Raw genomic sequence first — 23,322 nt, forward strand, 5'->3', positions numbered from 1 at the left:
TTATCATTTATCATACAAGCAAAACATGCAAAAATAAAGAAGTTAATTCATTAGGCTATATATCTTCTCTATCTTGCGGACTTAATGTTAAAAAATATTCTCATGTTTACTAAACCATCATTATCCATAACCTTTACTTAATCCTATATAATACATCTTACTCATGATTAATTTATCCATAAATGTAATTAGTTTTTAATTAAAGAATATGCATATTTTTACGTCAATAAATATAGGTTTAAACCCAATTTTCATTCATTCATTCGACCCCAAAAAAATGATCGAATTAAATAAATATGAGCCCATTTTATCAACATAAAATGATGTGTAGCTTTCACGTATATCATCTGCGAGTGGTAATGTTCAATATTTCCATTCTATCACATTACCACAAATAACCCACGGGTTAGTTTCGTAAAAATACAAAACAAAATTTGTCATGTCCCCATGCAGACGTAAATATATATTTAAAGCACTTCAACAAAAACAAAAAAAATCACTTGTTCCCTTGCAATAATGGAGCAAGTAAAATCACCACCATCCTCCCCGGCAATATCAAATTGTCGGGGTGGGGGTGGGGGTGGGGATGGGGGAGGGGAAAGTACGAGATATCCGATTTATCGTGGTGTCCGTAGACGACGTTGGGGAAAATGGGTGTCCGAAATTCGAGAGCCAAGAAAAAAATCGCGAATTTGGTTAGGTTCTTTTATTTCACCCGAAATGGCAGCTCGAGCTTATGACGTGGCGGCTTATTGCCTCAAGGGAAGTAAAGCGGAGCTGAATTTTCCAGATGAAATAGAGCGATTACCGCGGCCGATTAGTTCCGGGGCTAGAGATATTCAGGCAGCAGCGACGATGGCAGCGAATATGGGGATTGTGAAGGGAAAAAACGATGAAGATCGTTGTTGTAGCGATGATTTTTGGGAAGAAATTGAGCTGCCGGAATTAAGAGATATTGCCGGAAAAGATTATTATTTGTCATCGGAAAGTGATCATAATTATTTTAACTCTGAGGTATGGCAATGGAATTCTTGTGGTGTGGAGTTTCCTAGTGATGATCTTATATAGTAGAGTGTAGACGATTGAGTTGTGTAATTATTGTATAGTATTGTATAGTACTTCATGTGTTCGTAATTTATATGACACAATTTAAATTTAGAGATTCAGCTTTATTTAGTTTATTCAGATGTAAACGGAATTTTTTTTATAATTTTAGAAATAAGATTTACATATTTGAAAACTATGTAATAAGTATTATAAGTCATAATAATTTACAGTTTGAAATATATTCAAATGACATAAAAAAATTATGCTGAAAAAAAATTTCGTTTGAATCTCAAAATTCGAAAAGTGTTAATATATAAAGGGAAAAGGTGCAAAAATGCCCTTAAACTATGCGAAATGAACAAAAATGTCCTCCATTTGTAGTTTGGTCCAAAAATGTCCTTACCGTCAATACTTTAATCCAAAAATACCCTTACCGTTAATACTTTGGTCCAAAAATACTTTCATATCATTTTGATCCTTTTCCCATAAATAAATTAAGAGATGAAAAGGAGTACACATACATATATTTGTAACTAGATTGTTAGCCCGTGCTTGTACTTTGCCAATATCAAATTTTTATAACCTGATAAAAAAAAATTGCTTTATATGGATCACTAACTGTTCATAATACAAGCTGTAACATAATTTTTTTTGCTTTATATGTACCCCTTTTCGGCCTAAGTGGCACTATCTTGTGGGTTCAGTGCGTGTTGACAATTTTTTCAAAGATAGTGCCACGTAGGCCGAAAAGGGGTAGAAATTATATATAAAATAAATTCGGGGGTAATAGGACCTTAGTAAAGATTAAGTGTGTTTCAGGGATTTTGGACATAGGCTGGGGGTACTTATGCATTTTCCCAAATATGAACATTGTTTAAATATTTTGATAGTCATAGTTTGATTCAAGAACCTTCCACAATGGAGAAAAAATTTAAGATGGTAGAGGTCCAACCAATCATAGTTATGTGAGGCTCTATTCAATTTTTGTTGTCCCATTTGTACTCTATTACTTCCTACTCACCACCCCACCCAGTTCCCTTATTCACCCACTACTCTTCTTTTTTCTTTTCATTTTTCTATCTAATAATAAAAATAAAATTAACTTCCAAATACAATTAAAAAATAATCAATTTTAGATTGAGTTCATGGTACAAATACTTCATTTTATTTTATAGATTTGTCTTACAAAATAAAATCGAAACAGAAAGGAAAAAAAGGTCTTCTTTTTCTTATTTTTATTTATGAGTTTGCTGTAGTATTTTTGAATAAGTAGTTATGGAGAAATTTGTTTTTTTAGTCAAATTGCTAATTATTGCATGCTATTTAGATAAATAGTTTGTATTATTAAAAATAATTGCATCTAATTAATTTATATTCTTAAGTGAATGAAACACAATTAATTTGAGTTTTGACTTAGTTTAATACTATTATTTGTGTTTTGTGTTTGTTTGATACTATTAAAAATATTGGATAATAAGTTTAGTTTTTAATATTAACAATTTTAAAAACATTTTAGTTATTTCAACAAATAAGTTATTTATCAATATTCTTTTTAATAAAATACATTATCTCTATTTCAATATTTTTATCTTTTTATTTCTAAATTTAGCTTAAGAACTTAAAAAGTATTTTTAAGTACGTATACCTAAAAATTACTTAAATTTAGCTGAATCAATCATCTCTAATTCTACTATTTTCATTAATATTTAGTTACGATTAAATATTCTCAGAAACTTTGTGAATAAAAAATAATCAAATAAAATAAATTAACTTCTATTATACTATATCAACCTCATTTATTTTCTGCGTATATAAGTGCATGCTTTAATATATCATTTATTATCTTTTAGTTTTAATTTTTTTTCAATTACCAAAAGAAAGAATATATTTTTATCATCTTTCACATTTCCATTTTTAAAGAACTGTATTTTGTGGAAAAAGGTGAAAAAGACAAACGTAAAGAAAAGGGAAAAAGAATAGGGGCACGGATGAGGAGAACTAGGTGGGGTGATGAGTAGGAGGTAAAAGAGTACAAATGGGCCCACAAATTCAAGTGTAAAAAATTGAATGGAGCTTCACACAACTATGATTGGTTGGACCTCTACCATTTTAAAAATTCACACAACGGATCAAAGTGATCTTCTATTGTGTTGAATTTTCTTTGTCGGAAATACCCTTCCCCTTCTTCCCCGGGGTCCATCATACCACACAAATTTTAGAAGTACATATTCTATCCTCTCTATAATGCCTATTGCAATTACTTCATTTTGTAATATAAAAATGTGTATCAATTTTTATTTTTATTTCAAATATATAAATGTTAAATAAAATATTTAAAATCTATTACCAACTGGGCTAAAATTTTTGAAGTGACTATTCATCAGCAAAAGTGTGGCTTAAAAATATTTGTCAATATTTGAGGAGACAAAAAGTGTAAGGAAACATGGTACATAATCCAACATGGAGAGCTTAGAGAAAACATTCCAAAATATCCTTTAGAATCCAATGTTGCCATTACACCAAAGAGTGCCCAAATTTTATTCAATTTATTTCAATTTACGTGACATATTTTCTTTGTAATCTGTTTTAAAACATGTCATATTTTTACAATCAACTATTATTTAATATTATTTTTTTAATAAAATAAGTTATAATCATATAACTATCTAAAATTTATTTTAGAACATAAATTTAAAAAATCCTTTCTTAAATTGTGTGTTTAGTCAAATGGTGTCACATAAATTGAAATAGAAGGAGTAATGTAAAACAAATAAAAATTGAAACAAAAAAAATACTCCCTCTATTTCAATTATATCTTCATAGTTTTACTAGATACAAAGTTTGAAAAGGAAATAAATTTGAAATATCAAATATATAAAATAATTTTTTTTTAAAAAAGATATGAACATTTTATATGTGCCACAACTCAATCCCTTGTTTTGAGTATTTACTCTTAATCATTGGTTTAAGATTAAAAAAATCATAATTTCTTTAAGGCATGAATCATGATACATAAACATGACTATTAATTTGGATTCAACTAGCAACTATGACATTTAACTTTAGGATTGCACGAGTAGACACTTAAACTTGTATAAAATTGAACAAATAGAGACATTCATCCTACATGGAAATTTTGTGACCTATGTGACGTTCTTCATGTATTATGCCACATAGGACGTGTGTCTACTTGTTTAATTTTGTACAAATTTAAGTGCCTAATTGTGCACTTCCAAAGTTGAAGGGCATAGTTGTTAATTGAAACCAAGTTAAGAATCATGTTTATATATCACCTTTTTAAAAATTTATTTTGAACCTAAATGCCACGTGTCTTCTTTTAATTAATCAATATGCCACATCATCACAAATGAACTACACACATTTTATAATTTAACTTGTAATAAGAAAAAAAGGTATCTAATAGATAACAATTTTTTAATAGTACAATTGTTCATTTAGGAACAAAATTTAAATAAGATGTCAAAATGAAGGATGAGAGTACAATTCTATGACATTAGCCTTGTTTAAATGTAGTACTCTGGTTTTAATTTCAGATTTGCTTAAATCATGGAGTTGTTAGGCTAATGTTAATTTTCGTTGCATAAGAGTTTATTTTGATCTAGTATATTATTTTAAAAAATAATTAGAATTAGCAATAACTTTGTCGTTAATTTGCTAGTAGCTAATAGAATTCATCACTAAATAAAATTGGGAGGAATTTTAATGTTTGACTACAAAATTTGTCAGTCGATAAATTCTGATTTTTTTAATAGTAATATACGGTTAAGCTAGTTAAGTAAAGGGTACACTTGATTAGGTTTAATTAGGCATTGATTGTTGGAGAATATATATCAAAGATACAACTTTATACGAAGAAGAACACCTAGACGAAGGTTTGATAATATGAACAAAGAACACATAATTGAAGACTTGAAACACGTGCTAAAAATGAGTACTTTTTTAAAAATGATTGTTCTCTCTCCTCCACGAGATTGCATGCAAATAGTTTTAGTGCATATGTCACGCTAATGAATTTCTGCACTAAGCAAATAGTGAATAAATCCTATTGAAAAACAAGAATTCGGTCTTTTGAAAAAGAAAAGATTTCTTTGAAAAATGTATTCTATAAAAGTTGTTTTTGAATTTGTAGTAATTGAATTTAAATGGAATTGATGGTAACCAAAAAATGAAAAGACACACTCTTTCATTTAAGACACCAATAACTAACGAATGAAAAGACACTCATCTCTCTCATTCAAAAGACATCAACTAAAGAATGAAAAGACACACTATTTCATTTTTAAAAAACTTATATTATTAATTCAATCTAAACAAAATTCCAACTTGGATCACATAGTTACGTTGTAGGATTTTAGTCGTGATGAATTTGATAGCAACACATTATGTTAAGAGATCCTTAGGTTGAATTTTTGAGCTTTAAGCAAATTATAAAGTTTGACCACGATAAAATTTTGATTATGGCGACCAGGATAGGTGTTATTCCAACAATTCTGAAATGTGGTCTTAAGTCAATCTACATATTTGATTTGTTTTTATGGGATATTCTAAACGAATCTCAGAGTGTCCATTTAGGAATATTAGTTGAGGTTGAGTTGCTGTTATATTTTATGGGGCAGATCACTTTCGAAGTGTGAGTTTTCCAACGTACGTACGAATAAATCAAGTGAAAGAAAATTTCAAATCAAATGCTCTTTGACTATATATGTGTTTTGGGTTATGGTTTGTTTTATCATACCTTATACTTTTGGTTTACTTTCGTTGTTGCTTGGGATATTTGATATATATATATATATTTGGCTTGTCCAAAATTAATTGAATCAATAGATTTCAACTGTGACTCATGAAAATGAATGGTGATACTTTTAACTAATTTCAAATTTCCTTAAGACATTAACATCTCCTTATATAATATTACTAGAAAAATTATTTGTGCTTCGCACGGGAATTTAACTTTACGAAATTTATAAAATAATACTTAAAATCTATCAGTCATTAAAACTAAAACACCATATTATCTTACATAAAATATTACGTAGTAACAAACATTAATAATGTAAAGGAAAATTAAAATTATTACATCTTATCATTATCCTTACTAACATAAGCATAAATTAATGACTGTAAAAATACATACCATGATCTGTAACATAAGCAATGATGTCAGTGAGCCACTCAATAGGAGCAAAGTACACAAATATTGAATTGTGAAGAAGAAGAAGAAGAGGTTCAGAATTTTCGTTGTTTTAAAATGAGAGGAAATCCCTCTATTTATAGATAACAAAGGGTAGTGTGAACAAATGTTTATTGTGCCTTATTGGAAATGTTACAACTATTTGGAAAAGTTGCAACCCTTCGGAAAGGTCACAAACTTTCATAAAAGTCACAACTTTTCATAAATGATCTCGATGTACCAAAACGAGTCTAGTAGAGTCTTGCGAAACGGTACGGGGACACCTTTACTTTTCTTCGAGAGGCTATAGGACTTTAGAAAATCTCTCTGTTTTCTCTTGTCTCTTTTCGTGCTATGACTTGATTCCAATTGGTATTTGACAATTCAAATTGGTATCTAACCTCCTTCACTCTTCTTGTCCGCAGATGGTTAATACTAGATTCAACGACGTTAGGCCCGTAGCTTCTATCAATGCTCCAGTTGAGGAATCCGCAACGACAGGTCGCAGTCGAGGCAGGGGTAGAGGAAGAGCTAGGGGTAGAGGCCGTGGAAAAGTAGCGCCTGCTGGAAATGGAGCTCCTACTGCGAATGCTCCTGTGAATGAGAACCCTCATGCGCATCATGAAGAGATTGAAGAAAAGAATGTTGATGTTGAGGATGTGGGACAAGAGGAGCATGTGTAGGCTGAGACTACTGATGTTCCTCTTATAGACCAGTGTTAGTTAGACAGATCATGTCATTCTTGAAAGGGTTGGTTGGTCCTGGAGTGCTTCCTTCTGCTCAAGCAACTCAAGCTCCTACTAATCCTCATGTTGCTAGCACTGCGCCCAAGGTGGGTGGGACTGGAGGTAACGATGCTTTCTTTCGTCCTTTATTGGGTTCTGTTATGACTGGAAATGAGCATGAAATGCTGACTAAGTTTTTGAAACTAAAGCCTCATGTGTTTCTTGGTTCTGAGAATGAGGATGCTTATGAGTTTATCTTAGATTGCTATAAGAGGCTTCATAAGTTGGGAATTGTCCATCAGCATGGGGTTGAGTTTGTGTCCTTTCAACTTTAAAGTGAGGCTAAGTAGTGATGAAGAGCTTATATGAAATGCAGATCTTCTACTTTACCTTCACTTATTTGGACCCAATTTCATACTCTGTTTCTAGAGAAGTATGTGCCTAGGACTTTGAGGGATTGCAAGAAGGATCAGTTCATGGCTTTGGAGCAAGGTGGTATGGTTGTGTCTGCTTATGAGGCCAAGTTCCATGCTTTATCTAGATATGCTACTCAATTGGTGACTACCGAGGAAGATAGAATCCAGTTATTTATTAAGGGATTAAATTCGGAGTTGCAAGTATTATCTGTTCATATGACTTCTGCAGGGATGAACTTTAATGAGGTAACAGACTATGTTAAGAAAGTGGAGGGGTAAGGCGAGACGGTCAAGCTAAGGCATTGGCAAAAAGGGCCAAGAACTCAAGTAACTTTCAAGGTTCTTATTCCAAGGGGTCCGGAAGGCCAATGCTTGCAGCCAAGCCAATTCAATCTGTTATGCCTGCCTCTGCAGGTAGTTACTCGGAAACTCCATCTCATAATTTTCAGGATAGCCAGGGAGTCGCGCCTTCGATGGGAGGCATACCATCGTTTGATCATACTTGTTACAACTATGGATAACCTGGGCATATGAAAAGAGATTGTCCCCACCCACATGTGTTAGAATCCGCGCAGCAACAGTCTAGAGCAGTGGTACCTGCGGGGAATGATAATAATGGTAGAGGACGTCCACAAGGTGGGCGAGGAGGTAATCAGTGAGGCTGTGGAGGTAGAGGAAATGGTAATGCAGGCAGAGGTAATGTGAAACCAGGGTAATGTGAATCCAGGCAGGGAAGTGGTTCGTCAAGATGATAGGGCTCAGTGTTATGCCTTTTTGGGCAAGAATGAGGCAGAAATGTCTGACGCGGTGATCATATGTACTATTCTTGTTTGTGACCGGATAACTAATGTGTTATTTGATCCGGGATCTACTTATTCTTATGTATCTGTGCGATTTGCCTAAGAGTTTGATATGATTTGTGATATACTTGATGCCCCTATCCATGTTTCTACTCTAGTTGGAGAGCTAGTCAGAGTTACCCATGTCTATCGTGCTCGTCCTATTTTATTTATGGTTTCTAGACTTGGGCTGATTTGGTGATTTTGGATATGACTGACTTTGACATAATCTTAGGCATGACTGGTTGTCCCCCTATTATGTTGTGCTTAATTGTAATACTAAGTCTGTAACTCTAGAAATTCTGGGAAGGGAAAAATTAGAGTAGGAAGGGGTGTACAAGCCTAAGCAAGCTAAGATTATATCCTTCATTCGGGCAAGTAAACTGGTAGAGCAGGGTTGTTTCGCTTATTTGGCTCATATTAGGGATGCTGAGATTGATGCTCCATCCATGGTGTCTGAATTTAGTGAAGTGTTTTCTAATGATTTGCTTGGTATGCCTCCAGATAGAGATATAGATTTTTGCATTGATTTAGAGTCAGGTACGCGTCCCATTTCTATCCCTCCATATCATATGGCTCTGACAGAATTAATGGAGTTTAAGGCTCAAATCCAAGAACTTTTTTATAAGGGATTTATTCGTCCTAGTGCTTTCCCATGGGGTGCTCCAGTTTTGTTTGTTAAGAAAAATGATGGTAGTATGAGAATGTGTATAGATTATCGGCAATTGAATAGGGTCATTATTCGAAATAAGTACCCCTTGCCTCGAATAAATAATTTTTTTTACCAATTGCAAGGTGCATCGGTTTTCTCTAAGATTGATCTAAGATCCCGTTACCATCAATTGAAAATTAGGCCTGAGGATGTGCCCAAGATGGCGTTTAGAACTTGCTATGGGCACTATGAGTTTTTGGTTATGTATTTTGGTTTGACCAATGCGCCTGCAACTTTTATGAGTTTAATGATTGGGGTGTTCAAGCCATTTCTTGATTCTTTCGTCATAGTCTTTATTGATGATCTTTTGGTCTATTCGAAATGTAAGGAAGAATATGCCAACCATCTTCGTATTGTTTTGGGTGTTCTTAGGAAGCAAAGGTTATATGCTAAATTCTCTAAGTGTGAATTTTGGTTGACTTCTATTGCATTTTTGGGGAATGTAGTTTCAAAGGAACGGTTAATGGTAGATTCTCAAAAGATTGAGGCGGTTAAGAATTGGGTTCGACCAAGTTCTGTGACTGAAGTTAGGAGTTTTGTGGAGGCTCGCTAGCTATTACATCGATTTGTGAAAAACTTTGCTTCTATTGTCACTCACTTGACTAACTTGACCAAAAAGGAGATACCATTTGAATGAACTAAAAATGTGAGGATAACTTTCAAAAGCTAAAAACTCTTTTGACCACCACGCCCATTCTAGCATTACTAGTTGAAGGTAAGGATTTTATTGTTTATTGTGATGCTTCACATTCTGCTTTAGGTGCTGTGTTGATGCAGGATAAGAATGTTATAGTTTATGCCTCGCGCCAATTGAAGGTGCATAAAAGGAATTATCCAACACATGATTTAGAGTTAGCAGCGATAGTGTTTGCTCTTAAGATATGACGGCATTACCTCTATGGTGTTAAGTGTGAAGTGTTTACTGATCATCGTAGTTTGCAGCATGTGTTCATTCAAAAGGATCTGAATTAGAGACAACGAAGGTGGATGGAGTTACTTAAAGATTATGATGTGACCATTCAATACCATCCTGGCAAGGCTAATGTGGTGGCAGACGCTTTGAGTCGAAAAACAGTGAGTATGGGTAGTTTAGCTTGCTTGAGTGTATCCAAACGACCTTTGATTAAGAAAATTCAGACCTTAGAGTCTAAGTTCATGCAGTTGGGCATCTCAGAAAGAGGTTGGGTGTTAGCTTGTATTGAAGTGAGGGCAGCATTCATTGAGGAGATCAAGGCCAAACAATTTGAGGATGAGAATTTGGAGGAGTTTAGAAAGAAGATTGCGAATGGTAAGGCACAAAAGACCACTCTTGACGCGGAGGGTGTGCTCAATTTTAAAGGAAGAATTTGTGTTCCTAGAGTAGATGACTTGATTGAGAAATTGTTGGCGAAGTCTCATGGTTCGCGATATTCTATTCATCCGGGTGTGACCAAGATGTATTGAGATTTGAAGCAAATTTATTGGTGGCTGGGCATGAAGAAAGACATGGCGGAGTTTGTAGCAAAGTGTCAAAATTGTCAACAAGTGAAATATGAACATCAAAGACCTGCAGGTTTACTTCAAAGAATGTCAATTCCGGAATGGAAGTGGGAAATGATAGCCATGGATTTTGTGGTTGGTCTTCCCAAGACTTTGGAGAAGTTTGATTATATTTGGGTAGTGGTCGATAGATTGACTAAATCGGCCCATTTCATTCCGGTAAGAATAGATTATAGTGCTGAACAATTGGCTAAGGTTTATGTGAAAGAAATAGTGAGGTTGCATGGGGTGCCCCTCTCTATCATCTCAGACCGTGGTACCCAATTCACATCCAAGTTTTGGAGGAAATTGTATGATGAATTGGACACACAACTCACTTTTAGTACAACCTTCCATCCACAGACATACGGGCAGTTGGAGAGGACTATTCAAGTATTAGAAAACATGTTGAGGACATATGTGCTTGTTTCTGGAGGGCATTGAGATAAATTCATACCTTTGTGTGAGTTCTCCTATAATAATAGTTATCACTCCAGTATTGATATGACACCATTTGAGGCATTATATGGGAGGGGATGTAGATCACCCATAGGATGGTTTGAGGCTGGAGATATGAAACCTTTGGGGGTTGATTTAGTGAAGGATGTTCAAGATAAGGTGAGGAGTATTCAAGCTAAGTTTTTAGCAGCCCAGAGTAGATAGAAGAAGTATGCAGATCATAAGGTAAAAGACATAGCGTTTCAAACCGGTGAGAATGTTCTTCTTAAGGTATCATCCATGAAAAGGGTGATGAGATTTGGTAAGAAAGAAAGGCTAAGTCTGTGATACATTGGTCCATTTGAGATTCTTGAATGTGTGGGACCGAAATCGTATAGATTGGTTTTACCTCCTAATTTATCGGGAGTTCATCCGGTATTTCATGTGTCCATGTGGAAGAGGTATCATGGTGACGGAGATTATATCATTAAGTAGGACTCAATTGTGTTAGACAAGGACCTCCAATATGAGGAGGAATCAATTGCAATTCTTGATCGTGATGTGCGTAAGTTGAGGACCAAGGAGATTAAGTCCGTGAAAGTTCAATGGAAGCATCGTTTAGTTGAGGAAGCTACTTGAGAAACCGAGAGGGACATGCGAGACAAGTATCCCCAATTGTTCATCGATTCAGGTACTACTTCATTCTATTCTTAGCCTATTTTTTTCCTAAGTTTTGTCACTCGGGGACGAGTGATAGGTATATTGGTATCTATTGTAACGACGTGTTTTCATCGTTATAGAAAAGCCAACAGGGGGAAATTTGGGGCCGAAATTTTTTTTTCGTAGTATTTGGATTTTCCCAACCATGTCCAGATTTGGACGAAATTGGAGTCTTTGAGGTGTAGGAAAATCTGGTAACAATCGGGTGAATCATTTATGATTTTGATCTCATGAGTAGTTAGATAACTCGTTAAGGAATCCGTACGACTTCACGAAATTGAATTCAAGCGAGTAGAACTCCCGAAATCGATCTTAGCGTAAAGGGTATTTCTGAGCGTTGTGGATTAGAGGTGTGTTATGAAATGGAGATTTTGGAATTCTTTAATTAGCTCACTGTCTCACGTAACCTGCTTTGGCGCTGGGTTTTGCCGCTCTAGTAGGGCCTCTACAACGGGGTGACGACCGTTGTGGCGGTCTCGACGCGACTTAAGGTCGTTAATAAACCCCTAAACGACCTTATTTGGCATTTTTTGATTTTTAGAGCTAAGGAAAAAACCCAAGCGACTCCTACTCATTTTTCACCATTCTTGAGGCTAAAGGTAAGTTTTTCACTCCCCGAATCCATTTTTTGATCCGTAGAACGTAATAGAATGGGTGAATATTGATGGGGGAGGGTTTTGTTATAGATTCTATGGTGAAAACAACCCTAATTTGGATAATTAGGATCATGAGTTTGATTTAGGGGTTCATAGAATTGTTAGTAATTCAGGTAATTCGTGTTGTTTATTGATTCCCGTGTTATTATGATTGTTTGTAGACCAAGAACAAGCGGAACGAATGCGAAAGGGAAGAATCAAGTTTCTTAAGGTTTCAAGCTTGTTTTGAGGTAGGTGATGATTGTGATTCTATGATTGTGTGATGTATGTTTGTTCTTGCTTCATTATGATACATGTATGTATATGAATGTTGCATTATTGATCACACTTGTTGTAAATGAGATAGATGAATGATAGTTACCATGAAATCATGACTTAATTGTATGATCTTGAAGNTCCGTAGAACGTAATAGAATGGGTGAATATTGATGGGGGAGGGTTTTGTTATAGATTCTATGGTGAAAACAACCCTAATTTGGATAATTAGGATCATGAGTTTGATTTAGGGGTTCATAGAATTGTTAGTAATTCAGGTAATTCGTGTTGTTTATTGATTCTCGTGTTATTATGATTGTTTGTAGACCAAGAACAAGCGGAACGAATCCGAAAGGGAAGAATCAAGTTTCTTAAGGTTTCAAGCTTGTTTCGAGGTAGGTGATGTTTGTGATTCTATGATTATGTGATGTATGTTTGCTCTTGCTTCATTATGATACTTGTATATGTATGAATGTTGCAATATTGATCACACTTGTTGTAAATGAGATAGATGAATGATAGTTACCATGAAATCATAACTTAATTGTATGATCTTGAAGATATACTTGTGATTGTGAGTGTGGTGTGTTGAATGGATCGGTTGCCACGTTCCGACATAACTAACTTGGATCGATTGCCACGTTCCGGCATAACTATGGGATCAGTTGCCACGTTCCGGCATAATTATGGGATCGGATACCACGTTCCAGTATGCTAACTGTTTGGGTTTGGGTTCCATGAGAGGATCAATCACTACTAGAAAACTGTAAATTACCTGCAAATTTTACTTGGGGATTATTTCTGTAGAAACTTCCTACAAATTTTCATCCGGAAATATGAAATTCCTAAATTATAAACTTTTTTACCTAAGAAAAATTGGTGGGTAAATTTGGCGCCATTTTCGCAAAATTATTACCTAGAGAATCATTTGCGGCAAATAATTTGTAAGTATTATTTTCATAGGTAAATTTGCAAGTAATAAAGAAAAGGATTTTTTTTTTATCTTATAGCAAGAAAATTCCTAGATAAATTTATTTGCAAATAATTACTTGAAAATTTATCTAGAAATATATGTGGTATTACCTGGGGATTCATGTTCTGTGAAATTTGTTGGGGATTTACTTAGGAATTTTCTTACTTGAAGAATTACTTGGGGATTCTATTGTTGTGAATTTGATTTGAGATTTTTTGTGGGATTTACTTGGAAATATGCAAACTTGAATATTTTTATATAATTTAATTGGAATTTTTTTTTATTGAAATCTAAAGATTTTTGAAAATTAGGAGTCCTCGGGGAATATTTTCTTAAAAATATATTTACCAAAATTAAAAAAATATAATAATATAAAAGGGACAAATGATCACTAGAATGAAATTTATTGTTAAATAATTATTCTATTTTTAGGTTTAATAAATTATTATGCAATAATATCAATTTAATAAGGTGTTGGAACATTATCATAAATTTTAGGATGAATATTTTTAACTCATATATAATTAATATTTAATCTCACTAAACATCAATGTTATTATTTGTTAATTTTTTATTTGAAAGAGACAAAGAATTAAAATTAGATGGCTAGTTATTTATCCAATAGAAAAATAATTATCATAAATATTTATCAATCTAATACGGTGTTGGAACATTACCATAAATTTTAGTATGAATATTTTTATATAATTAATATTTTATCTCGCTAAAAATCAATGATACCATTTTATTTTGTTTTTTGATTTGAAAGATACAAAAATTTAAAATTATATGGGTAGTTGTTTATCCAATAGAAAAGTAACCATCATTTTGTCAAATTAATTCGGTGTTGGAACATTACCATAAATTTTAGGATAAATATTTTGAACTTATATATAATTAATATTTCATCTCACTAAAAACCAATGATACCATTTTTTATTTTGTTTTTTTATTTGAAAGATAGAAATAATTAAATTTATATGGATAGTCATTTATCCAACAGAAAAATAACCATCATAAAAGTTTAATTACCCCTTGTTGATAGAATTATATGAAAAGAAAAATAAATAATTTTTACTTGTATATCCAATTGGTATATTATATTTTTACTAGCATTAAAAATAAAATAAAAAATCTCTATAGTAAGTTATTAAATGATATTATATCCAAATATAAAATTAAGTATATTAAAATATAACTATTAAAAGATAAATTAAAATTATAAATACCAAATTTCCTAATAAGATATGCAATCAATTATTGATTTATAACTTCCTTGCACATTAAATTTATAAATGTATTTATATTTTCAATTATTTATTTATAAGAACTTTGTATGCATAATGTAAATTTTGTCTACATTTAATATGCTTCATTATATATATTATCTCATAGAAATTGTAAGAATAAAATTTTCATGATATGTTAGGTGGTAGTGTTTTATTTTAATATATAAATAGTTGTCATGCTTTATTTTTGAAAAGCTAAATCACATGAACTTTACTTAACATTTTAAGATATATTTTTATCTCATATTAATATGAGATGACTTTATAGTACTTTTTGTGTAATGAATATCTGAATTATATTTTTAATACTCAATTAATTTAATTAAATTTAGCTTTAAAAATTAATCAAATTGAAGAAAAACAACAAAGCTTAGTGTAATGCTAGTGGTACTTTTTACCACATCGGTGGAAGACGCATGATCTTTAGCATTTATAATGCTATTAGTTAGAGCATTGATAGAATAGAGTAATTACATATAGGTTGGGCATTGGGTAGTGGGTTAGGATTAAGTTAGTGCAATAAAGTAGAGTGGACTAGGATTATGTTAGTGCAATTAAGTATGTGCCTATGTGTATGGGGTTCAAGAACAAAATAATTAATTAGGAGATACTAATTATTAATTAATATTGTCCAGAAAAATTCTTCTTTATTAATTTTTACAAAAAAAATTGGTATATTTTTTTGTAAGGAAATTCCCAAGTAATTTACCTGCGAAATATAAATCCCTAGGTAAATTACTTGGAGATTTTAAAATTCGCAGGAAATAATTACCTAGGAAAGTTTTATCATCGGATTTTTTTTGGTAGGAAAATTCACAGGAAACTTGGTTTTTTGCAAATTTTCATATGTAATCCCTAGGAAAATCCCCATGTAATCCACATTTTTCTTGTAGTGAATGATTTGATATAAAAGATGAAGTTGTTCGTTGTTCGTAAATGTTGATAATATTGTATATGTTGATATATAAATGCATGTGATTATAATGTTGTCTTGACTTGCTTATGTTGCACTTAGTGGGATAGCCGCGTGATCCTACCAGTACATTGTGGTTGTGTACTAATATTGCACTTGCTCTTATTTTTGTTGAGTACAGGACATCTTCAAGCAGCTACTAACAAACCTCACTTAGAAGATCAGTGATCGCCGATTCGAATTCAAGGGTGAGTCAGTTCTTCCGGGCAGCCTTGAGTTCTCTTTTTGTTTAGTCCATCCTATTCAGACTTAGACTAGTTCTTTAGACGATTTTCTTGTTTAGACTTATGAATCTTGTTAGAGTTTTGGTACATTGATTTTCAAATTCTAGGTTATTTCTTCCGCATTTGTTTAGTTTAGTTGTTAAATCTTTTGTTTGAAGTTTATGGGAACTTCCTTATTTAGTTATTTAAGCTTGCTTCCGTAGCTTTCAATTGTTAGTTAGTTAGTAGTTATGGTTCTCCCATCGGAGGGTTAGTGTAGGTGCCAATCAAGACGGTCTGGATCGTGACAATTTTGGAGATCATAAGAGATGCTAAGTATAGAATTATAATTAAATGCTTTGTTCAATTCAAAATTACTTATAAGTCATAAATTATGAATTTAGGTTAACTAACTTATGACTGATTTTATTATCAAACACCTAGATAAATCAAGAAGTGTTTATAAGTTAGTAGTTTCACTAAATTATAAAGTTAGTCAAACCTCTTCTTAATAATTATCTTAATCTAATTTCATTATCAAACATTTTTAGATGAATCAAGATGTGTTTATAAGTTAATTTGATTAGCTTATAAACTTAGTTAAACATTCTCTTAGTAATCTGATTTCATTATTGAATATTTTCATATAAATCAAGAGGCATTTGTAAATTAATTTGACTAACTTATAAACTTAATCAAACATTCTCTTAGTAATCTAATTTCATTATTGAATATTTTTTAATAAATGAAGATGTATTAATAAATTTATTCGGCCAACGTATTATAAACTTAGTCAAACATTCTGTTAATAATGTTAATTTATTATTAAATAAGTTTAGATAAATCAAATGTGTTATAAGTTAGTGACTTAATCAATCATCCTCTTAGTAACATCATTTTGTTACCAAATAAAAAAAAAATCTTTATAAATTAATTTGACCGACACTTATAAATTTAATTAAACACGCACTAAGCAACTATCTTAGTAATAATTACTACTGATGTTGTTTTATTTCTTCCACATTAAAAAGTTGATTGGATTTAACAGGAGAGAACTTATCCCTATCATCATATCATAATTCCAAAGTCAAACACATGCCTGCCCATGTAATAATTCTCAAAGTCATTTGTCTTTTTCTTTATTTTTTTTCCTGCTCGGTGTTCGAAACATATATTGAATATCTAACTAAATGAGGTCGGTGTTCGAAATTTATATTGGACTCCTAACTAAATGTGAATCGCACACTATAGGGCCCATTCAAAAATGACGCTCACAATTAAAAAAAAATCATACCCAAGAATCGAATCCAAATCTTGTAATTAAGGATAGAACAATCACACCACTATATATAGCACATCCAATGTTGGTGTCTTTTGTCTTTTTCCTTACTATCCCTTATCCTTTCTTTTGTCCTAAAATAAGTATGGTTTAAAAATTTAAGACAAAGATAATATTTCCTCCATCTCATTTTATGTGAGGTAGTTTGACTCGACAAGAAATTTATAAAAGAAAGGAAGACTTTTAAAATTTGTGGTCTAAAATGAATGATAGAACTTTGTGTGACTATAAATCATTTCATTAAGATTAAAATGAATATTTTAAAATTAAATTGTTACTTAATTCATTTGTTCACTTTTACTTATCTTCAATAAATTTTGTATACTTAATTTATTTTTTATTCATATTTTACCATAATATCTATATTAATTGATACGTAATCTTAATAAACTTAAAAATTATTTTGGAATGAGTAATTAATACTAACGGTAAAACATAAAAGGAAAAAATTATCTTTCTCTTGAGTCTTCATATGCTAAAATAAATAAGTATGAATAAAAAAATATTTTTATTATACTAAACTAGTAAAGTAATCAAAAAGAGAATATCTTATATTTATTATTTATTTCATGAACATAAAATAAGCTAAAACAATACTTATTTTAAAACTCAATAAACTATAAGACACACCCAAAAATAGATGTAAACCTTCTCCTTAACCACCAAACACAAATCCTTCAATTGACTTTCTCTAAGTTCATATGCTTAAATAAATAAGTACAAGTAAGAATTGATCAAAAAAGAGTTTGTCACATTTACTATGTTTTTCTCAGTGAAATGAGCTAAAACAATATTTATTTTAAAACCTCACAGATGATATATATATATATATTTTTTTTTTATTTTTTTTTTGGTTTTTCACTCTATGTCCGAAGCTTATATTGAAATCCCTACTAAATTTGAATATCACACTACAAGGTCCATTTGGAAGTGACATTTCAAACAAAAAAAAAATTGATACTCACAACTTAAACTTGAAATCTCTAATTAAGAGTGAACCAGTCTCGCCACTAGAGCACAACCCACTTTCACAAACTATATAAAAACACCCAAAAATAGTTGTAAACCTTCTCCTTACTACCCACCAAACACAAATCCTTCAATTGTCTCTTCTACTACATTCCCTCTTTCTCCACCACAAACAAAGGCCTCATGGAAGCATCCGACCCAAAGCCGAAGTCGAAGCCAGAACCGATTATACCGAAATTTCCTCTGTTTTATCCTAAAAAAGAAATACCAAATATTACTTCCCCTGTTCATCACACCATAGCCGCCTCTGTTCCTTTTCAATGGGAAAAAGAACCAGGAAAACCAAACACCATTAATCTACCAATCAACAAACCAAAATCCTTAGAGCCACCACCAAGACTTTACTCAATAAACACACCATCACCCACCACTGTTCTTGATGGACCTTATTATAATAATAACAATAATAATAACAAGATTTCATCTTCTTCATTTCGATTCTTTAAAAATATCAGTAAAACACCAGAAACAGAGCAATTTGTGAAAAAGGGAAATTGGTGGCAGCGGAATGTTAAACGTAAGATTGGTAGTAATAATTCTTCTGTGTTTTTATCTTCAATGGATTCTACAGGTAAAAGTTGCAGTGCAAGAATGGGAAGTTTTAGAAGAAATGGAAGCTCTTCTAATCTCTATGCTACTAAGTCCAACATGATGTGGGTAAGTTTCTTTTATATTGTTTGTATTTATCCTTCGTTATATTATCTAATCGGGTTAAATATATCTCTATAGTTATATTATCCAATTAAATTTACCCAATGTCTAACAAACTTTTAAAAATTAACTTCACTCCTGATAGTTAATAGAGTCCGTTTAGACTGACTTAAATAAAAAGTAGGGGAGGGCTACTTTTGATTTTTAATTTATTTTAAGTTATTTTTAACTTTGTCAAACATTTTCTAATTTATTTTAAGTCATTTTTTTGACTTATTTTAAGTTAGTATTTGTCAAACACTCTCATAAGTTAAAAACTAACTTAAAAATACGTTTGATCAACTTTTAAGCCTATCCAAACACCCTCTCAGTCATTATTTGATTGGAGATTTTAAATTGAAGAGGAAGAAGAGGGGTAAATTTGATCCTTTTCACTTATAGCTTAGCTTTAACAATATGGTATATTTAGTTTGATAGTATAATAGTTGGAATATATTTTAGTCGATAGTATAATGGAGGGTAAACGTAGGTATATAAAAGTAAAAGAATAAATTTAACTTATGTTTTTCTTTTATATTAATATTAATGCTAAAGAGAAAATAACTAAATGCCCTTCTAATTTATATTTTGTTGGATAGAAAATAGTCTTTATCACTTTCTAGACCGTTTAAAATTGAAATTATTACTATCCTAATTGTTAGTTCCTTTTTTGGAAATTAATTTATATGATGCACTTCAATTGACTATGAAATTTACTAAGATAGATATAAAGAAATTGGTAAGAATTGAGGGAGGGAAGAATCAGAATTCTCAATTATCATTTTAAGAAAGACGTTTCTTTAAAATTTGTTTTCATCTTTAGTATGTTTATTTTCCACATTTGTAGAGAAAACAAAATTAGTCCATAAGATCATAATCCGCTCAATGTATAGTTTGGACTGATTATTGATCAACCCGTTTATCCAACCTATTAAATTTGGGTTCATATCAAACTCAAATTGATCAATGAAAAATCTTTGTTAAAATACTTTTTATTTGATATATTATATATCATTATAGTAAGAAAAAAATAATAAAGTATTAATAAAGTACTAAAAGAATATTAAAGAAAACAAATTGAATAATTAAAATTTAGTAAGATGTGTTAAAGTTTTGACTTACTTTTTTGCCAATTTCAGTAACTTTTGGAGGATAGGTCAATAACTCATCTATTAATAAATTAAACCTATTTGATATATCAAACTTCCATTCAACCCGCTCATTTGCCGCATCTATCTGTCGGACAATTTGTTCTTATCGATGTTATTTGACTTTTAAAATATGTGATTTAGGTATTTGTGTGATTTATACATCATCTCATTAATAATACATAAAATTTAAATTAATTTATATGTAAAAATAAAAACATATCATTCTTTTTCATACAAATTAAATAGTACATCATAAATTGGGATAAAACGTAAAGTAAGTATTTTTGTTATATTAGTGTAGTTTAACTTATGAGCAAGCAAATTACCCTATTTATAATGTTTCCAATTAATGATTATAAAATAGAATTATTTGCAATTATTGTATGAATGACCGAGTCATCTCAATTATTTTTTTACTTATAATATATATAACTTAAACACAATATTATTAAGTGATTAATGGACGAAGTTGGTATAATTAGCACTTAAGGGTTTGATCTAATTTTTAAATGAAATGAGTGTGAACTTTAGAGACCCTTGAGTGTTAATTAATGAAATGAGTGTGAACTTTAGAGACCCTTGAGTGTTAATTATACCAACGGACCGGTCGTTGGGATCGTGTTCTAATTTGGGTGTTAGGGTTGGGTCCTAAATCAATTATCAAAGTTAATTTTTGGGTCAGAAATTATTTTTCTAAAAATTAGTTTTTAGTTTAAGCCAAAAATAAAAGATAATTTTTGGAAAATGTTTTTCATTCACCAACCAAACATTAAAAAATGTTTTCCAAAAAACATTTTCTACTCACCAACCAAACATGAAAAAAATAAGTTAATCCACTTTTTTTCCAGGAAAACATTTTCTTTCGTACCAAACACAAACCAAAGCTTGAATCACAATAGAAATTAAAAGAAGAAAACAAAGATAAATAATTTCTCCTCATCTCAGCCTAAGACTTGATAAATAAAATTATTCAATACTAATAGTGAAAGGTAGCGGATACTTGATGAAATAATTGAGGTGTGCATCATGAGAGTGGGACACTATCGTTATACAGAAAAAAAGGTGTGTAACTATAAGTTCTTGACTTCTTGTTACAAACTTTTAATTAATTGCGTACTCTTAATTTATAGTCTTCAAATAGCATATGCTAGGTTACACTTTTTTAAACTAAAAGTTTTGATGGGTCAGTTTGATCCATAAATTTGTTTTGTCACTCTGTTCAATTTATATGACACATTTTATTTTATTTTTAGTTTGTTACAAAAAAAGAATATTATCTTTAAGTATCTAGAAACAACTCAATTTTAAAATGTTCATTTTATGATAAATAATCTCAGGACTGTCTAATACCTCCAACTAAACACAGAACAAAATAGTCTCGCATTGTATCCCTAAGATTATTATAAGTTATACCTCCAACCAAACGACTCGTAATTATTAAGAATCTTCTTTTCTTTCTTAAATTCCGTGTCATTTCGAAGATTACTACATAAATGAAACAATCATGTATCTATGACCTAACTGATCAAACTTTCAACAAATTTCACTTTGTTTCATAAATTTAAGCACATGGGACAAAACAACATAGTAATAGGGGCAGTTGTAATGAAGAAGACAGTCAATCTACTTACACTTCTGGATATGAAATGCTAAACATAACACATAAATATATCTATGTTAGGCAATTAAAAGCATAAATATGGTGGAAATGTAGGTGTTGCCCTCACCTATAGGGTGTGATCAATTTGCTATCCATAAAGGAAAGGGCATGGGCCTGTTTGATTTATGATATTTTGGGAACTTGTGTCACATTCAAGTAAGTGAAGATTTATATAGTCGATATAAATATAATTAGAATTAATGTGCAATTGTCTAGATGTTGGTGGGCATAGTTAATTGATACTTATGCCGATATAAATAGTAATGTTGGAAAAGTTAGATGTGCATTAAACTAGTAGGACCAAACTAGAGTTTAGGTTATGAATTTGATCGAACTCAGTAGCTTTATTCCAAATTAGCATAATCGTGAGGACATGTGTAGAATTATTCGTCTTTTGTTTTTAGTTTAACTTCATTCTTATTGATAAAATTACAGGCAAATATATATGAGGGTTTCAAGAAGGCCATACCATGGAAAAGCAACAAGTCAAAGAATTGTTCATCTTATAGCTTTCAACACCAGCAGTCAATTTAATCTTAATGGAGAATAGTTGGCTGTGGTTGGTCTAATACTACTGGAAAGTAGAAATCCTTGTTAAGAAAGGTTATTAATTTGTAATTATGTTTGGACATGAATTTAATTTGGAAAAGGAATAGAAGCTAAGTATTCCTGGTTTGAAGTTGAAATGATGGTTCAAATTGACGTTGAATGCTTCTTCTTATAATGAAGTCGAGTTATGACATTGTAGATTAGGGCATCTTCATGAGTTTTAGTTTCAAGGTTTTTGAATCAGGTGTGTCTGAGTAACAATCTTATGTATGTAAGAGGGCTAAGCATATTCTAAAATAATTAATATTCCTATAATGAGAGTCATTGTAGTGTACTATTTGAGTTAGTTCACTTCGATGTATGGGGGCCTGCCCCTACTCTTTCTTTATAGGGTTATAATGATTTTGTGACCATTTTGGATTCTTTCTCTCGTGTTACTACTGTTTTCTTAAAATATCAAAGGATGTTGTTAGTTTTATCCTTTCTTTAAGATGACTCTTCAAAAGTCTTTATGGTGTGAAGCAATTTGCAAATAATATTTCGAGTTGAAGTTGAAATGATTGTAGATCTGCAAACAATATTTCGAAGTTAAAGTTGAAATAATGGATGTCAAGAGATGAGTATTAGAGTAAAAAGACAATAGATAGTTAAGTGTTGTCGTATAAATAGTAAGTAACTGAGTGTTGTAGTACTTTTATGTTGGAGAGACATAGGGTGGTCTCCTCTTCACATCTTCTATCCTTGGTAGTATTAGTTAGTATTCACATAGTATATTTTTCTTCAATTTCGACATGTTGCTTCATTTGCTTTGTTCATCTTGCTATTTAGATGCCGTTATTTTCCTTTCAAAGACACTTGCTTTGATTACACTTCTTTTGAGCCAAGGGTCTACCAGAAATAACATCTCTACCCCACGACTATAGAGGTAAGGTTTGTGTACATCTTACCT

At 31.4% G+C, this 23,322-nt stretch overlaps 2 protein-coding genes across 2 annotated transcripts; both read left to right on the plus strand.

Moving 5' to 3' along the window:
* The first annotated feature begins 516 nt into the window (after positions 1-516).
* On the plus strand, positions 517-1,110 carry LOC125867272 (ethylene-responsive transcription factor ERF023). Its single transcript, XM_049547708.1, has one exon. The coding sequence runs from the start codon at positions 517-519 to the stop codon at positions 1,066-1,068; it is 552 nt and encodes a 183-aa protein (XP_049403665.1). The 3' UTR covers positions 1,069-1,110.
* Positions 1,111-18,364: 17,254 nt separating this feature from the next.
* On the plus strand, positions 18,365-22,795 carry LOC125868146 (uncharacterized protein At4g00950-like). The gene is made up of 2 exons (XM_049548759.1): positions 18,365-18,980; positions 22,260-22,795. The coding sequence occupies exons 1-2, from the start codon at positions 18,447-18,449 to the stop codon at positions 22,356-22,358; spliced, it is 633 nt and encodes a 210-aa protein (XP_049404716.1). The 5' UTR covers positions 18,365-18,446; the 3' UTR covers positions 22,359-22,795.
* Positions 22,796-23,322: the final 527 nt, after the last annotated feature.

The sequence above is a fragment of the Solanum stenotomum genome, chromosome 6, assembly GCF_019186545.1.
Source record: "Solanum stenotomum isolate F172 chromosome 6, ASM1918654v1, whole genome shotgun sequence".
NCBI lineage: Eukaryota > Viridiplantae > Streptophyta > Magnoliopsida > Solanales > Solanaceae > Solanum > Solanum stenotomum.